An 18,059-nucleotide genomic window follows, 5' to 3' on the forward strand; every position below is an offset into this window, starting at 1 on the left:
TGCCTGCGTTGCAGGGAATGATTGTGGTGTCCCTTACTGCATATAAACAATCAATAATTGTGATTTGCTACTTCATTAATGGCGTTTTGCTCCCTCTATGTGTGCTGCAGAATGCAGCACACATAGAAAAAGCTAAAACAAATAAATGAAAGTATTTCTCCTCGTTGCACCATTCTAACGCATGCTATTGCATGGAGTTTGTTTTTGGTGCTGACTCAGATTTATACAACCTGGTAATCTGACGCAGCATCAAAATGCAATGGGTGTTGTAGTGGAACGCCCACAGCAACACTTATTGCATGCCCCGTTCATACAAAGTGATGCATGTAAAGGGGACGTATTTACAAGGTGGCGTTAAGCCACTCAAAGTATATACCACATAGTTCCAGGTAGCCTGTCTGCAGTTCTTATCCATACAGCTACTTCCAAACATACACCTCCAAAGATATGCCCAGCAGTGGCGGTTCTTCCGCTGAGGTGGAGGAGCTTCAGCCTCAATACTAGAAAAATAAAACGATTATAAACCAGGTTTATTATTGTTTTATTTTTCATGTTCTAGTCTTGAGGGTGGCACCATCACGGGGGCAGTCAGGAGATGTAGTGGAGGGCACTGGTATCGGTGCGCATGTGTGTTTCGCCGGTCGTCTCAGGCCGGCCAAACACACGTGCACTGAGCTGTCTCCAACCCCAACTGCGTTGCCAGGTTGGAGACAGCAAAGCACACAGTAACGGCCCGTGGAAGGAGTTCCATGGGGCGGTGACGCAGGCGGGGGAGGGGCAGAGTGGGGGTAGTAAACACCGGAATATGGATGAACGGAGGTAAGTAAACAATTAAATAAATAAAACAAATGCAAAATGCGATGCAGAGCGCGCAACAAAATTCGTTTTATTTATTTAATTGTTTACTTACCTCCGTTCATGCACACCGATACCAGTGCCCTCCACTACTGATTCCACTCCCAAGACTAGAACTCCCTCCATGGGCCGCTACTGAAAGCACAGGCTCCCAGACTCAATGGAAGTGCAAATTCACAGTGCTCAGGCCAATCCTGAAGCTGCTTTTAAACATGAGAGCAGCATCAGGATGGGCCGCAAGGGGCACCGGGAGCCTGTGTTGCAGCTGCAGCAAGACTCGGAGCAGAAGAGCGGCGGGCAATCCTAAGGTAAGTTTTTGTTTTTTCCTTTGTTTTGTTTCTGTTTTCGTCCTGCCCCGACGTTCTGCCTGCCCAGCAGCTGCTACTGGTGCCCAGGAACCAATGAAAATCGGAGTACTTTATGGTCTTGTCAGGGGAATGAGGAGCCATACAAAAGCAATACATAATGAGGGCATGATGATCATGGCAGTCACCCTAATGCTTGGTGTACCACCATAGCATCTGCCAGGCTCTCCACCTACACTGACATACCAGCTTCATTGTGAATTGCTGGTTCCTCTAGCACACTCTGATCTACTTCTTAATCAGTAGCTGGAGTTTTCCACTTTTGTAACATCTTTTTCCTTGCACAGCTGTTTCCTTGCAAACTGGTAATATTTCCTCATAAGTGCCAACATTTCTCTGTGAAGGCAGTGGAACGGAAAGTGGACATGGAGTGAGTTGACTCAAACATAGTTTTCCTTTGACCTTTGAAAAAGCCTGGGTATTGGCGATATTTTTTCCTTGCAACAACCTAGAAAGTCCAGATTTTAATATGAAGACTCACATGCAGAAGACCTTGTGATCTGGTGTTATTAATCACAGTATTTGCAAAAATTACGGGAGGTTTGCCAGAGGAAAATGTCAGAATTTCACTTTTTCTTTTCTTCATGCGAGTCTATGCCATGTGTTCCTTATCGTGTTCCTTATCTGTGCCATTGTTGCGACGTCCATTCTGGATAGTCTCCTGTTTTCTACTGCTCTTACTGCAGATTTTCCTCTTTTTTCTTGCATGAATATTTCCGGTATGTTTGTTGCCTTTCACGCTGGCTACTTTTCTATAACACTTAAAGGCTAATTTCAACGGAGTTTTACCGCCGATGAGAGAAGCATTCATTCATATTTTCGAGCGGTCATCTCTGCATGGTGTAGTCACTGTAGGGTCCATAATGTACCTTAAATGCAGCCAAAGTTTTCAGTACAAACATTTTTCAAATATTTCATTACACGGCTGTCTCCCGGCAGCCCACCAACCAACCTATTGACAGAGAGTTGCAACTAGAAGTCTGAAGTTCTCTTGCACCAGTTTTCATGTTTGAAAACAGATTTTGGAATTTGGAAGGAGAAGCACTTTATCGTGCTTGATGATGAAAATTGACTGCAATTTTCCTCGTTCCAGGAAAACATATCCTGTTTTGACATCTTTACAGAGATTACAAAAACAACTTCGTATTTCAGTTAAGAAAAGTTGAAGTAACTAGTGTGTGAATGCGAAGGATCCACATTTCAACACCTGTGGTCAATGGATAGATGCGCGTGTCAAGGATTTGAAAAACAGAGGACATTTTCATGGATGTGGAGGATTTGATAAGGAATTAAAATGAGAAAGAGCCATACCACAAATGTAATTCCTTCTGATACTGTGATAGGATTATAGGGAATGACACAACTACCCAGACTTTAAAGGAATATTTTGGCAGAGAACAGTCAGAAAAGGTAGAAAAGTGAGTGTGAAAGGACTAGGGAAAGAGTGGTCGTTTGTAGAAAAACATGATTGTGGTGGTTTGGGGGAGCAATGGTAGACTGACAAAATTGACTGGTGAAGAACCGTTTATTGTTATAAATGAAAATATTTGTGTATGTTTGCGGCATGAATGGTCACCCATAGGATAAAGTCTGAGAGTATTACGGACTGGAGAAGGAATCGTCACTGTTAGTAAAGAGAATGAGTATGACGTTTTTGGGAAGCAATGGGCATCTGTTGGGTAAAGGATTAGAGTGAGGGGCTGGAGAAGAACTGGTAACCTTTAGAGTACAGAATGATTGTTAAGGATTGTGGATTGTAAAGAAATACAATATCTGTGAAGGATCAGGGTAAATACAGTCACTTCTAGGGTAGAGAAATAGTGTTAAAGATTGAGGAAAGGATGATTGCCTTTGAGGCAGATAATAATAAGTGTTAAGAATTGAGGAAAAGCTAACTGACAAAAAGTGTGAAGGATGGTTAAGGAATAGTGCCTGTAAAATAGAGAAGGAATGGGAAGAACTAGGGGAAAGGTAGTCACCATTGTGACAGAGCAGAACATGAGTATAGAGAAGTTCTGAAAAATATTTTCCTTGATAAAAAAGCTAGTGGATTAAGTCTGGGACAGGAAATTATAATGCGGCAAAGTTATAAGAGTGGGTGTTAGAACACCACTCCTTAAGGGAAAAGAGTTGAAAACTTTGGAATGGGGACGTCAAACCTACCTCAATAGAAGAGACAGGCGGAACAAATAGAAAGAAATTAATTGTAAAGGAGTGATTTTTTATCCCACTAAGATTAGAGAGAGTTGTGAAAGACTAAGGGGCATAGTTACAACAGAATGGCGTAACGCCACAATTGGTAACGCTGCACTCCGACATTCTTCAAACGATGGGATGTGCCGTATTTACAATAATACAGCGCATCTCAGTGTTTCCCCTAGCGCTGGCGCTAAACTTAGCTGCCTAGCGCCAACGAAGTCCCCCTTTCACCATAGAGCAAGGGTGCCTGCACTGCAGGGAATGATTGTACATGTGCAGGAAAGTGACCCTTCCTGCACATCAACAATCACTAATGGCGATTTGTAACTTCTATGTGTGCTGTAGAAAGCTGTACATATAGAAGTTGCAACTCGCTATTATCTAATGATTGTGTGCAGGAAGGGACACCTTCATGTACATGAACAATCACTAAAGGTGATTTGCTCTTTCTCCGTGTGCTGCAGAATGCAGCACACATAGAAACAGCAAAAACTAGGAGAAATGAATCATTCTCCCCGTTGAGCCAGTTTAAGACCAGGCTTTCCCTGGTCTTATTTTTGGCGTTGCCTTATATTTATGCCAGTCTTGTAAATAGGGGGCAGCGTCAAAAAGCAATGGGTGTTGCGGTGGAAAGCCTATTGCAACACCCATTGCCCACCCCCTTCACGCTAAGCGCTGCGTGAATAGGGGCATTATTTACAAGGTGGGGGTTAAAAAACGTTAAGTGGTTTAACGCTGCCTTGTAAAAAAAGGCGAAAGGATTATTGCCACAAGAACGTGAAAAAAGTGACGTTCTGGTGGCGATAACACCATGTAAATATGCCCCTAGGTGCCTGTCCCGTTTAAAGGTACAAAAGAAAAATTCAAGTTTACATTTGTGAAGACATTCTACTAGTGATGGTTTGCCTACAGGAGAGAAGGAGTGAAGAATTTCCACAAAAAAAGGCTAAAAAAACATTTTCATACATGGAATATCCGTAGAAATTTAGCTTTTTAGGAAGATTTACTTTTCTCCCTCTGTTTCTAAACAGATTAAGTAAAAGATTAAATATCAGCACTACGAGTCCAATCCTGACAACAGGTTGCTTTTTAAATTGGGGAGGACTTCAAAATAAATCTTTTGGTGTGATTTCCTGGAGAGAGAGAACTTCAGAGCACCTGTAACATGATTTAAGAACATTTCAATCAAAATCTCCTTTTTTTAAATTATTTTTTTATTTTTTTTTTAAATTTTCATGCAGTTATTTCACAGTCCCAATCCCACAGTTTCAAACAAAGTAGGGAAAAGGAAATAGAAGCAAAACAATTTCTCAAGCAGGACGGATCGTTAGAAGAAGCGCACTTCTTTTCTCCATTCTTATTTTTTTGTTTTTTTTTCGTTTTTTTGTTTAAATTTTTTTTTGCAAGTTTCTTTTTTTTCTTGGCAGGCAGTAATAGTAGGGTTTTGTACCAGCGAGCACTCCGGGTGTTTTTTGTATGTGTGTGTATGTGTGTATAGTCAGAATGTATTTGTTGCATTATGCAGCCTTGCACCACAGAAATTGCCAGTTACAATTTTCAAAGTAACCGTCGGGCCAGGTGAACACAGATGATAAAACTCATCAATATAAGCAACCCACCCCCCAGTTCCTGTTTCTGTGGTTTTTTTGCATTCATTTGATCTTCCCCTAAAGGTCTTATTCTTTTGGAACCAATTGGACACGGTGATTTTTCCCATGACAACTACCTCATCCCCTTGCCCTTGGAGGGGCATAGAAATACTGCATTCTATGGGACATGGGGGAGTAGGGGACATTATATGTCACTCCTGAGTGCTCAATAAGTGCCCCAGCTTGTCCTTGTGAAGAATGAACATGCTTCGTTCCCTACCCCCCAAAGCCCCCTTCCCTCCCACTGATAAACCAAAAAAAAACAACCTAAAAAGTCAAAAGCCTTCAAAACTGTTTGTTTTTTGTTTGGAATTCAATTGAACCCTTCCCCGCACCCCCTCCCACACCTCATTTGCTTGGCAAATAGTTGTTTAATTGTGTTCGTAAGGTAATATTTTCATTTCTTTTTCTTTTTTTAAAAGTTTTTTTGTAAAACAGCTTGCAGGTTAGCACCAGTCATCTTCATCTGTCTCACTACAGGGTTCATGCATTCCTTTGCGGGAGTCAGATCCTCTCGACTTGGCAGGTCCGTGAGTCGAAGGGGGGTAGAAGCCATTTGGTACCCGCCTCCCGTGCCGGGAAGGCGACCCACAGGCTGGAGCACCCACCCGGGAAGTCCTTGGTGACCGCCCAGAGCTGGGGGCACTGGCTGTCTCATAGGTAAAGGTGTCTTCACTCGGCTCGTCATAGTCTGAGCTCCGGTAGTAGCCGCTGTGCCGGGATCCCGGATGTGAGTCAGATGTGCGTGAGCTTGGAGCTGACCACCTGCTGCTGGCGTGACGGGATGTCCGAGGGGAATCGTTTCGTGGCACCGAGTGCCTCTCCAGCCTGGGTGATCGGCTGTTGCCCAGGTGCTCCCCGGCTGTATGCTCAGCAGACAGGGGTGGGTATCTCCGTGGCACGGGGGTGGACATTCGACAGGGGCGCACTGATTGCTTTTGTTGCGAGATGGTGTTCATGGCCTTGCGGACCACAGGGGAATAGGAGACACGTGGCCGGGGCGTGGCTGGGATCTGAGGCAGTTGTCTGCGTCCGCCACGCCTCGGGGTGCTGGTGCCTGATGTCGAGAGGACTGGGCTGCCACTCACGGAACTACTGCCCTACACGAAAATTGAAACAAAGGAAATCAAAAAAAAAATATACAAGAAAAAAATCAAGCAGGAAGAGACGGAAGGAAGACAGAAGAAAAGAAGCCAAACCAGGATACGCAAAGAGAAACAAAAAACAAAAGCAAATCATAGGTTTTAATGGAAAAAAAAGCAACAGCCACAAACAAAACAAAACAAGAGAAAAAAACAAAGGAAAGCGGGAAGAGAAATGAGAAATGGATTTTTGTAAGTTTTGGGGTTTAAATAGCAAAGAATTCTAAAATTACTGACACGCTTTGAAAGAAAGAAAATAAATAAATAACGGGGTGGATTTTAGCAAGAGTATTGGGAGCATGAGGTGCATGGGACTGAGAAAGACAAGTAATTTGGAGGAAACAAGGAGCAGCTGTTGTTCAAGTATGAGACAGAGGAGAGCAGGCAGAGGGTCTAGTGGAGCAGGCATGGAATTGATGGAAGCAAGAGATTCATCCAGGAGATCAGGCAAGTAATCTACACAGGGGAGGGGGGGAGATGAGAAGGGGCAGGTGGATAATCTGAGGGAGAAGGTGGGACTCATTGGGAACAGGCAAAGGAACTAGCTGAGTAGGTGAGAGATCTACAGCAGGAGGCAGCTGACTCATAGGAGCAGGAGGGATCTAGGGTACGAAATGAGAAATCCAGGGGAGCAGTTGAAGAGTCTAGGGCAGCATGTGTTGCAGTTATGAAACCATGGGGTGATCGTGAAGGAGATCTGAGATTTAGGCAAGAGTGGCGGGATCCAAGGAAGCAGGGAAGATCATGGGCAGCTGGCAAAGAATGCAGTAAACTACATGGAATATAGGTGGAAGGTTGGGGTTCCCATGGAAAAAAGTTGAGAGGCCTAGGAGAGCAGCCAGACATCTAGAGAAGCAAGCTGGAGATGTAAGAGAGTGGTTTGGAGATCTGGGAGAGCAGGCAAGAGCGTACTGGGAACAGGCAGAGATCAAGGAGAACAGGCAGAGATCTAAAGGAGCAGGCTGGGAATCTAGGTGATCAGGCTGACGATCTAGGGGAGCAGGTTGGAGAAATGAAGGGCAGCAAGCTGGATCATTATGGGAGTAGATTAGAGATCTAGATCATGGTGCTGTGGTAGCCTAGGGAAGGGGGTGCGAATCTAGAGAAATAGACAGGAATATCTATTAGAGTAGATGGGTTCTGGGGAGAAGACAGATTTTTTAAGGCGGGGGCAAGGAATTCAGGACACAGATGTGGTAATCACAAAGAGCAGGCAGGGAATGCAAATGGAAGAGGCATACAGCTAGTTGAGCAGACAAATTTCTGCACCCCAGTGGGGAATGTGGAAGAACAGCTAGGGACTCAAAGGCTACATGTTTCAGAGAGAATGTGGGCAATTCAGGAGAGCAAATGTCAATGTACAGAGGTAGCTAAGAGTTTAAGGGAACAGGAGGATATATAGGGAAAGAGGTTTGATTTGGGAGAGTAATACAGGAGTACAAGCATTGTTAGGAATTGTAATCCAGTGGAGGATGCATGAGAGAGAGGTGTTATGTAGGGCAGGCCGTGCAAGGGTTGTTGATGAGAAAGCATCAGGGAATCTCTGATGGGAATGGGGTGGCAGGCGGTGTGTGACAGAGGTATGAGATGAAGAGGAGCCTGGGTAGGTCTGGAAGAGAGCTGCTCTGGACACCACCCTGGCCAACACTGGTTTATTTACATCTCTACCTTGTGCTGATACCCATTACACAAGAGAGGCTCTCCAATGAACCTCCCCTCTTACCCCTATCTTGTCTCGAGGGAGCCATCCCAAAATACAAAGATTCCTCAAGTTTGGTTCTTTCAGTGAGACAGTTTGTCACTGACATAAATTACAGGAAACGGGATCTGTTTATATTGGAAACAATCTAACCGAACATCTAGGACTCTTTGGCTAAGGTTCTAGCAGAGGTTTAAGCTTTTGTGGGTGCAGTTTGGTTGAAGTTCTAACTCCCTAGGTTTTGGTTTGAGTAGGTGTTAATTTTCCTTGGGTATGGTTTGAGTAGGTGCAGGTCCCCTTTGGTATGACTTGTCTACAGTTCTAGAACTAATGATCAAGGATTGTGCTATATTTTTGAACATACTGACCCTAATAATGAATTAAGGGCTAAATTCAGATACCTGTCCAAAACAGCGAGCATAAGATAATTATCAAATGCTCACAATTTTTCTCTGATAAATTCCGTCAGGCCAAAGCTGCTGAAATGTATCAGGGGAAAAGGCCCCCAAAATAAGCAAAACATGCAGAATTTGGTGTTTTAAAATGATTTTACATGTAACACCCCATTTTCTTTTAAAAACTCAGAATGGCGGGTTTTACCACACGTTGTAAATACATCACTCTGGGGTAATGGTATTTGCCACATATTGTAAAAATCAACCCTATTCTGACACGCTTGGAATGAGGGACATTGTGTGTGGTTAGAGTATGGTTCTAGTGCCATTGCTTATGGGCTTTCAGCTCCTTTTGGGAAGGTTAGAATAGGGTTCTAAGTCTCTTGGTTATGGTTTGAGTAGAATGTTGAATTCTTAAGATGGAATTGATAAAGTTCTAGCTCCACTCATGATTGTTTGTGCTGGATTTTATATCACCTGTGTATGGTTTTGGTATGGATTTAGCTCCATCAGTTATGATGTAAATCGGTGCTCATTGAAGCATTGTTCAGAGTGTGAGAAGAGTGTGATTCTAACTCCTTTGGATCATCTCTTGGGTATTGTTCATGTAGGGTTCTAGTTCCGTCAGATGAGGTTGAAGTAGGGTGCGTGGATTCACTGGGTATGACTCGAGTAGACTTTTAGTTCCTATGGGTATGGTTGAGAAAGGGCTCTGGTTTTCTTAGCTAGGGTTTGTGTGGCATCAAGGCACCACTAGATATGTTATAAATTCACTAGATATGTTATACATTGTATTCTACATCCTCTTTATTTGTTATTAGTGGAAATGTGGAAACTCTGTGCATGACTTGAGCACAGCCATTGAATTTGTCTCTGGCAGTATTTTGGGCCCCTTGGGTTTTATCTAAGTATAACTGAGGAGCTCTAGGAAACATTTTGCAGGGAGGTGTCTGATACCTTGCATTCAGATGGGGGCCTTCAAAACATGAGTAAGTCCACCTCACATGAATTAATAATCTCTGACAACATGAGTGGGGAAGACAAATTAAAAGAAGTAATTTATTGTGTGGCCTACTTGGTGGCATAGTTGGAATGAGAAGAGAAGGGAGACTCCTTCATTGGGTGGTAGGGTTGGAACAATAACTGAGGTGTGGCCTCTTAGTTTAGTCGTAGAGTTGGAACAAAAAGTAAGGCAGGGCATTTCAATTGGACAGCAGAGCTGGATCAAGAAGTGGGGCTCAGCCTCTTAGCTGGCAGAGTAATTGGAAGCAGAAATGAAGTATTATCTCTTAGTTAAAAAGTAGAGTAAGAACAAGAAGTGAGGCGGGCTTCTACATTGATAGCTGAATTTGAATGTGTAATAACATATTATATCTTATCTGATGGGTAGCTGTGGACTAGGAAGTGATGCAAGTAGATATCTTAGGTTTTCAAATGTTTATGTTCTAGGCTTTATGTGAACCGTACCCTGTAACAAAATATAATGAATCTTTCGCAGAAATCAGTTTGTTCTTGGCTTTAGAGCTAAGCACAGCATGTCTTCTTTGGATGCACTCTATTCTGAAAGATCCAAGCATCTAATGGGCATCCTCTGAATCTTTTGCAATATGTCCATATTTTGCCTATTTTCAGGAATACTACTGTCAATATAGTGAACAGTTATTGCCTTTGGCTTTAACAGTAATTAAAACCATCTTCAGGGAGTGCTAATCCCTGTTAATTGCCTGTCTTAAATATTGGTTCTGGCTAAAAAAAAGGACATGTAATGAAAGAAAGGGCAATTTAAGGATGGCACTACAAATTATGGAGCTTCCTGCATTTTCCTGGTTGCAACACGTTTCTGTGAATTTTCTTCCCCTATGTGCTACTGCATTATCGAACAAGGGTGGGCTCGAGTTACAGCCTCAACAATGTTGAGAAGAGCAGCTAACTTCCATTCTACCCATGGTCCCATCATCAAATCATCAGCACTGACACTGGGACCAGACACAGTATGATTCACAGGTCTCCCATGGGTTTTCATGCATTGCTCAGACCACTTCTGTCATCATTAGATTGTAGCGATAGCATATATAAGCACAGGTATAAGCACATTTCATTTTAAGCATTTCTAGAATGGGTTTGCATCTAAAATTCAAAGCAAGATACGATAAAGAACATAGAATAAATATAAAATATAAAACAAAATGTGTTTATTATTAAAGGGGGCTTCATCAGCGCAATGAAGGAACACATTCATATGAACAGTATTTGTTACCTAATTATGCTTAAAGGCATATTGTTTTCCAAACATAATGTGGTGCTCAAACTTGGGTATCAACCAAACATAGCACAAGCATTCTATGCCAATGGGCCAATGGAGCAGCATGGTCCAAGAATGGAGAGACTGTGCCTGTGATCACCTCTTGTTGCAAACCTTGACTATGGGGAAAACCCTAATGGGAAGGATTTTGACGGAAAATCTTACTTTCACTGAGTCGTGCATCAAGCTAAATTCTCTGTAAAAGGTAATCCTAGTGAAATCTTTCCCCCTTTGAATTGGCCTCAGCTCAGTTAATCCTACAACCAAAATTATCATCTGAAATTGATTACGGCAACAAACACATTGGCTGGGGCTGTGTACCAATTCTCATTGCAAATGGCCATGACAACGTGACTTGGGTCAACATTTAAGCTCCACCTTCTATCCTAAAACACAGGACCAATTCGTCAACTTGGATCTCACCTCTCTACATCAATCAGTGCTGTTAACAGTTATCTCAACCAAGTGAGATGGGCACAGTGTCACTTCATGGCTCAAGAACCTATGTCACATCTGAGGATTTGAGACACTGTGGTTTAACGTTGTTTGATCATCTGACCACTGTCTAAATTCTACAGTGCCCCAACAACTAACAATTAGAAACCTTTGACAAACGCACAATGTTAACTTGTAGCTGAAGAAACCTTTTTGCATATGAGGCCTAGTCAGCTCAACTTGCCTCAGCATTGTTAGCCCCCTCTGTCTCCCACATAAATCAAACTTTTCCCAAAAAGCTAATCTCAGCAGTGCCATCTTGAAAGTTTGAACCAGACCCAGTGCAACTTCACAGCTAAAGGAATCTGCTCTCATCTTTGACCTTAAAGAAAAGGTGATACTCAAAACAGAGATCAGTGCTGTAAAAACAACACTCTTGCCCCTGAATCATGCCAATTCTGATAGCTCACTGCTCAGCTATTAAACTCCACAGGCAAGTTGATGTGGCTAGCATTGCTGTCTCAGAGATGGCTGTGCAATCAGAGTTCTTAAAAGAGATCTGATGGAATTGCGCCACTGACATACCGGGGAATGTATTACAATGATTACTGAGTAAATGACATGCAATGAAGTTGAGAAGCAAGGATCTGGAAGCACTGGTCAAGCAATGACAACTCAAAAAGCTAATGCTTTGTAATAACAAGCAAATAATATTCAATTACATCAAGTTCTGATATTTGCCAGTAAACAAAATTCAAGGGAATCAAGGACTTGGTCTTTAACAATTATATTCAGCTTAAGGAAGGCCTGGGAATAAGACAGCAGTAGGGGTGGTGGGTCAAAGGTTCTAGTCTGGATCGCGCTGATTTTGCTTCAGGAATACCCTTCCTGAAGGAAACATCAATTCCATCTTCTCTAAACTCCTGCTCCCCTTCTCAGTGGTGCTCCTGGTGTCATTTTAGAAGTCTTGCCCCATTTTTCTCTGATTCTTTGGAGCCCCTCCCATTTGAAGTTCCTTCTCTGGAAGTTCCTTCCCTTTTCTATTAAATCTCCTAATTTTTCTAAAGTCCTTCCCTATTGTGCCCTGTATTCCTATCTAGAGCCTTGCCCCTCCCTCATGAAGCCCCAACCTTCTGATGCCTCTCAGCTACTTTCTCAAACTCTCCTCTAATCTATTAAGCCCTTCCCCTGAACTCCTTTTACCACTTCACCAAGGCCCCCCTCTTCTCTTTGAAATGTCTCCCCCTTCCTGTCTCAGACCCTTTTCTCTTTGAAGTTCCCCAGACTTTTCTGCAATGAATACTGATCCACTCAAATGTCCCTCCCCCATGTCAATCTATATGGTTCAACCATCCTTTTTCTATTGCCCTTGAGCACCTTGCCACGTAATCCCATGTTGAAATTCAAAGTTCTAGCCGTATGCCTTTCAGAAATGTGTGTCATATGTAACACTCTATGCCCTGAACCGGACCACCGGTGCTACCTCACTGACTGTCCTGAGGCAGAGGCATGCCGTCCCACAGGTGTAGAGGGATAAGAGGGGGCCGAACCCACCTGCCGATGAGGCATGCATTCTCGGCCCTCGCTGGGAGAGCGAGACCAGCGCCTCTCCCTGGAGCGCGGGTGGCTGTACTCCAACCGCTCCTGCGAGTAGCGCTCCTTGTCAGATGAGGTGTGGTGATGGTGATGATGGTGGTGGTGATGGTGCTTCCTGTCCTTGGGCCGGCCCCGGTCTTGGTCTCGTTCCTTGGGAGGCAGGTCCCCTGACTGCGTTGTGATGCTCAAGTCTGTTCCAAGTCCTGGTAATAAAAAACACAAAATCCCTAGTTAGAAGTACACTTGAAAACAAAACCAGTTTCACAGAGGCTGTTTCATTTGTAGTAGGACAGGAGATGGGATGGAAAGGTTTGGACAGAGATGCTTCAGCCCAAAAATGTTCCCACTTGGATCAGTGGTCTAATTTACTTTTCTTCTACTAGGGAAAGTATGAGGGCTTGTAGGTAGGGTGCATTCTACTTGTAAATGCAGCTGCACCCTGAGTCTGCCTTCATTGGCGTGCTACAATCCAAGAATCAAGCTTTTCAAAATGTACTCCGAGCAGGATAGTGGTAAAAAAGAACAAGTTACTTACCTTTGGTAACACTCTTTCTGGTGATACTCTATTTACCTGCAGATTCTTCACCTTGTGAATATCCTCAAGCGCCAGACTTGATCCAGAGATTTTTTTCTCAGCAATTCCCTTGCGTAAAAGTAGTTGTTGTCATACCGCTCCACACTGGCTCTTTCCTGTCCCGGAAGTGACGTCTAGGCTACAATATAACTGCCACCTCCTCGCATCAACATCAGTTTGTTTCTCATATCTGTCCATACCATTGGCCGTAGGAACCCTAAATAATTAATTGTACCAATGTGTAGATCTCTAATGGAATCTTTTTTAATATGGACCAACGAAGACCGTTCAACAGAGTGGGGAGGAGGGTGGGTCAGTGAGGAATCTACGGTTAGATAGAGTATCCACCAGAAAGAGTTACCGAAGGTAAGTAACTTGTTCTTCTGATGTTCACTTCTAACTGCAGATTTCTCACCTTGTGAACAGATACCAAAGCTGAATCTCCAGGTGTTGGGTCTGTGGAATGGCTCCAACCAAAAAACACTGCATGACTGAACAGGCAAAGTGTCTCGTCCCCGGACCTGGCTATAGAAGCAGTAATGCTTCGTGAATGTGTGGACTGAGGCCGACGTAGCAACCTGGCAGATGTCCAAGACTGGCACTACACACGCCAGTGCAGAGGTGGAAGCATTGGTTCTGATTTATTATTATTCTCTGTAAATACTTTGTGAAGTGGGGATAAAAGCTGTAAGCATAAAATATTATGTGATTATTTGTATAAATCAGAATCTTAACGTACATCTTTCTGTTGTTTCTAGATGTCACAATATATCAATAATCACTGTGAGGAATTGGAAACAGCTATAAGGGTATAGTAATAACCCATTTTTTCTTTGCAAAGCCTACGATTAGCAGCTTTGATTATGAGGTCCTGAAGAAAGCCAGGGATAGCCTTCCCGAAGGCTGAAACATGTCGACCAGTACAAAGGAGCAGTAAACGTCTTCAACTGCTTCTTCTTCCTTTTCATACACTGCTTTTAGATAGGAACGCGATTATTATTATTATTATTATTCTGAGTTTTATATAGCGCCTGGTTACCAATAGGCATCCCAGCGCTTACCGGCACATAACACTACTACAAGAATGCAGGGATTACACGAGAAACAGAAAAGTTTTTAAAAGTTTACGAAACCGAAGAAGACTAGCTTCCGAGCGCAGTTGTAGGGGCAATGAATTCCACAAAGAGGCCACATTTATTGAAAACCTTCTGCCACCGGTTCTTGCCTTTTTCACCCTGCCGACCTGAAGAAGATGTTGATAATCAGAGCGGAGAGAACGAGGGGCCTTGTAAGGCTGGACCATCTCCTCCAAAATAGGTGGACCTACCCCATGCAAAACTTTGTGGGCGATGCAGAGTGACTTGAATTTCACCCTGTCCCTCACCGGGAGCCAGTGCAGTGCCCTCAACGCCGGACGAGCAGATTGACGCCTAGGGAGACCCGTCAGAAGCCTAGCAGCCGCGTTCTGCACTTGCTGCAGTTTATTCAGGGTAGATTCGGGAGCACCCAGGAAAAGCGCATTGCTGAAGTCCAGCCGCGAGATGATAAGTCCCTGGATGAGAAGCCTACGAGTGGCCACTGGGAGCAGAGGCAGAATCTTCTGGGCTGAGCGGAGCAGGCCAAAGCACACGCCAGCAGTCTTTTTGGCATGGGTTTTAAAAGATAGGTCCTGCTCCAGCCATACCCCCAGGCTCTTGATCTCCAACTTGGGGGGGGGTACCGGTCCCAGACAGTCTGGCCAGCTGCTGGGGGACAGAGATGGAGAGGAGTTCCCCAGCAGCATCAATTCCGTCTTGGAGCCATTTAACTTTAGGGCTGAGCTGCACATCCACGTGTAGATCTTTTCAAGACATGTGTGCAGCCGGTCGGGATGGTGCGCCGACTGGGAAAGGCCTACCACCAGCTGAGTATCATCAGCATAACTGATGATTTTAATACCCAGCGGCAGTACCACACTCTCCAGGGGGGCCATGTAAACGTTAAATAAAGTAGGGCTCAATGAAGAGCCCTGTGGCACACCACACTGGAGAGGGGATGAAGATGATTTTTCCTGGCCTTCCCATACCTCAAATGAGCGACCTTCCAGGAAGGAAGCGAACCATTTGAGGGCCAGACCCGTAATCCCCACCCCCGACAGCCGTTGGAGAAGCACCTGATGGTCCACGGTGTCAAAAGCAGCGCTGAGATCCAGGAGGATCACTGCCACTGAACCCCCCGAATCCAGCATGCTCCTCGCATTCTCCACAACCGCCAGCAAGGCGGTGTCAGTCCCCTGACCGGGGCGAAAACCCGTTTGGGAGTCGCCCAGGAGGGAATTGGTTTCCAAGAAGTCCGAAAGGCGGCTGTTCACCAGCTTCTCAGCCACCTTACTGATACCCGGCAGCAAGGAAATAGGCCGAAAGTTAGCGAGATCGGCGGGGTCAAGGTTAGGTTTTTTCAAAAGGGCCTTAACCACCGCCCCTTTCCAACTGGGGGGCACTACCCCCTGGACGAGAGACAGGTTTATCAGGTCCGTCACAGGGCCACCGATTGTAGATGACACCTGTTTGAGATATTTAATAGGTACTGGGTCTTTCGGGGAGCCGCTCTTCATAGACCTCAGAACCGCCAAGACTTCCTCCTTAGTAACCGGACCAAAGGAGGCCAGCTCCACCGATTGCAACTTAAGTTGGGAGGTGACATTATCCTCCAAGGAAGATACCTCACCTAGCCGGGGAAGGGAAGCCAATATATTGTCAATTTTGCTTTTAAAAAACGAGGCCAGTTCTATACATTTTTTGCGAGGGTCCTCGTGGAAAACCTGAGGATCGGGGGCATTCAGTAGCTCCTTAATAACCCTGAATGACTCTTTAGAAGAGTTGGCCGCCGAGCCTATACGCTCTTCAAAGAATCCTGATTTTGCCACCCGAATAGCGGATTTATACCTGCTCAGGGCCGCACGATATTCTTTACGACTCGCCTCACTCCAGTCTCTCCTCCAGGACCGCTCTAGCCTCTTGCAACCCTTCCTCAAGGTTCTCAGTTCTGGCGAATACCAAGGTGCAGAGCCCATTCTCTTCCCCCTCGTAAGTTGTTTCTTTTTGGGTAGGAGAGTGTCCAAAGAATCCACGAGCCAGGAATGAAGATTCGCATCAGCAACTATTGGGTTAGCTCCCAGAGGGGGCTGCGTAGCCTCCAGGTGTGCCACCCAGGTGTCAACTGGGAGCCTCGACCAGGCTCTCTCCAGGGTGTGAACCCGTGGGACCACCGCAGTTGGGCTATCAAATTGCCATGTCGCGGACACCAAAAAGTGGTCTGTCCAAGGCAGGGCAAGGGCCGGAGATGGAATAAGATGGTCCAAGTTGGAAAGTATGGGATCAAGCAGGTGGCCCTTCTCATGGGTCATGCCCGAGTTGGCCAGATTAATTCCGAAAGATTTAAAATCATCTAGCAAATCGACTCCCGCGGCATTGGTGGGGTCCTCTAGATGGATATTAAAATCCCCGAGGACAACAAAGTTGGCAGTTGAAGAGGCAAGGAGTGCAGTAGTTTCAAGAAGGGAGTTAGGGAAGCTACCCAAGGGTCCAGGAGGGCGGTAAATCAACAAACCTACCAAAGACACTGTAGGTGACAACCGAAGGGAGAACTGTAAGCTCTCACAATCAGTCACCCCTCCATTCTGAATCTTACAAGCAAGCGTGTCTCTGTAGAGAACTGCGATTCCTCCTCCCCTCCCTTTAGGTCTATCAAGATGGACCATGTGAAAGCCCGGGGGGAGTGCTCTGACCATGTCAGGACCAGAGCTGGGGGAGAGCCAGGTCTCAGTAAGATACAACACATCCAACTCGTGGTCTAGAAGAAGTGAGTTAATTTCAATGGCATGGCTCGGCAAGGACCGGCAATTTAATAAAGCCATGGAAAGAACAGATTTCACAGCCACTGAATTGTGGCCGGAGGGGCAGGCTCTACACGGTAAAAACGGAATAGTTCCCATCTGTGCAAAGCTACAACTAATAGGGTGGGGCGGACGCAAAGTCAATAGGGCGTCCCTCCCATATCGAAGCCTAGTAGTAAATGGCGCCACAGAGTCGGGCATGATGGCAGGCCCTAGGCCCGTCCGGGCCCGGACGGGCACAGACGGGCACAGACGGGCACAGACGGGCACAGACGGGCTCAACTCTGGCGTAACTCCGGCGTCAATTCGGCGTCCCCGCAGCGCGTAACCGCGGCGCGTTGGCATGGCTACCTATATACTGAACCAGCAAGGTAGAGAAAGGACTGACTGCGCGCTGCTTCCCCTCAACAAAGATGGCCGCCTCGAGAGAGGGCGAAGGACCCGCAAAGAGCGGTGAGTTGACCAATTAGGGTGCAAGCTAAGATGGCAGAGATGGGGGTATGTGGGCCAGGCAGTTTTAAAAACAAGGAATAAATGTCCTAAGTAAAATAAAAGAAATACAAAAACAGGAGCTTAAAAACACGCGAGCTGGCACTCCACGCACAGTTCTCCTAATAGCGCCACACGCTGGTAAAGGACGCACTGAGCAGAGTTGCCTACCTATATACTGAACCAGCAAGGTAGAGAAAGGACTGACTGCGCGCTGCTTCCAAGCAACAAAGATGGCCGCCTCGAGAGAGGGCGAAGGACCCGCAAAGAGCGGTGAGTTGACCAATTAGGGTGCAAGCTAAGATGGCAGAGATGGGGGTATGTGGGCCAGGCAGTTTTAAAAACAAGGAATAAATGTCCTAAGTAAAATAAAAGAAATACAAAAACGGGAGCTTAAAAACACGCGAGCTGGCACTCCACGCACAGTTCTCCTAATAGCGCCACACGCTGGTAAAATTGATGGGACACAAGTCAGAATTATATAC

General features: G+C 45.2%; 1 protein-coding gene across 13 annotated transcripts in view; it reads right to left on the reverse strand.

The window, feature by feature from the left end:
• Positions 1 to 4,014: 4,014 nt before the first annotated feature.
• The window catches only part of CACNA1A (calcium voltage-gated channel subunit alpha1 A), a 1,220,168-nt gene continuing 1,206,123 nt past the window's right edge, over positions 4,015 to 18,059 (reverse strand). For 6 of the 13 annotated variants that reach the window (XM_085600715.1, XM_085600714.1, XM_085600719.1 and 3 more), the window contains 2 exons: positions 12,596 to 12,840; positions 4,015 to 6,168 (listed from right to left, as the gene is read on the reverse strand). In XM_085600715.1, the coding sequence (XP_085456841.1) occupies positions 5,515 to 6,168; positions 12,596 to 12,840 (899 nt within the window). In that variant the 3' untranslated portion in view covers positions 4,015 to 5,514. The remainder of the gene's footprint in view (positions 6,169 to 12,595; positions 12,841 to 18,059) is intronic. The other 7 variants (XM_085600710.1, XM_085600708.1, XM_085600711.1 and 4 more) reach the window with 2 other exon arrangements.

Source organism: Triturus cristatus, chromosome 4_2 (assembly GCF_964204655.1).
Source record: "Triturus cristatus chromosome 4_2, aTriCri1.1, whole genome shotgun sequence".
NCBI classification, from domain to species: domain Eukaryota; kingdom Metazoa; phylum Chordata; class Amphibia; order Caudata; family Salamandridae; genus Triturus; species Triturus cristatus.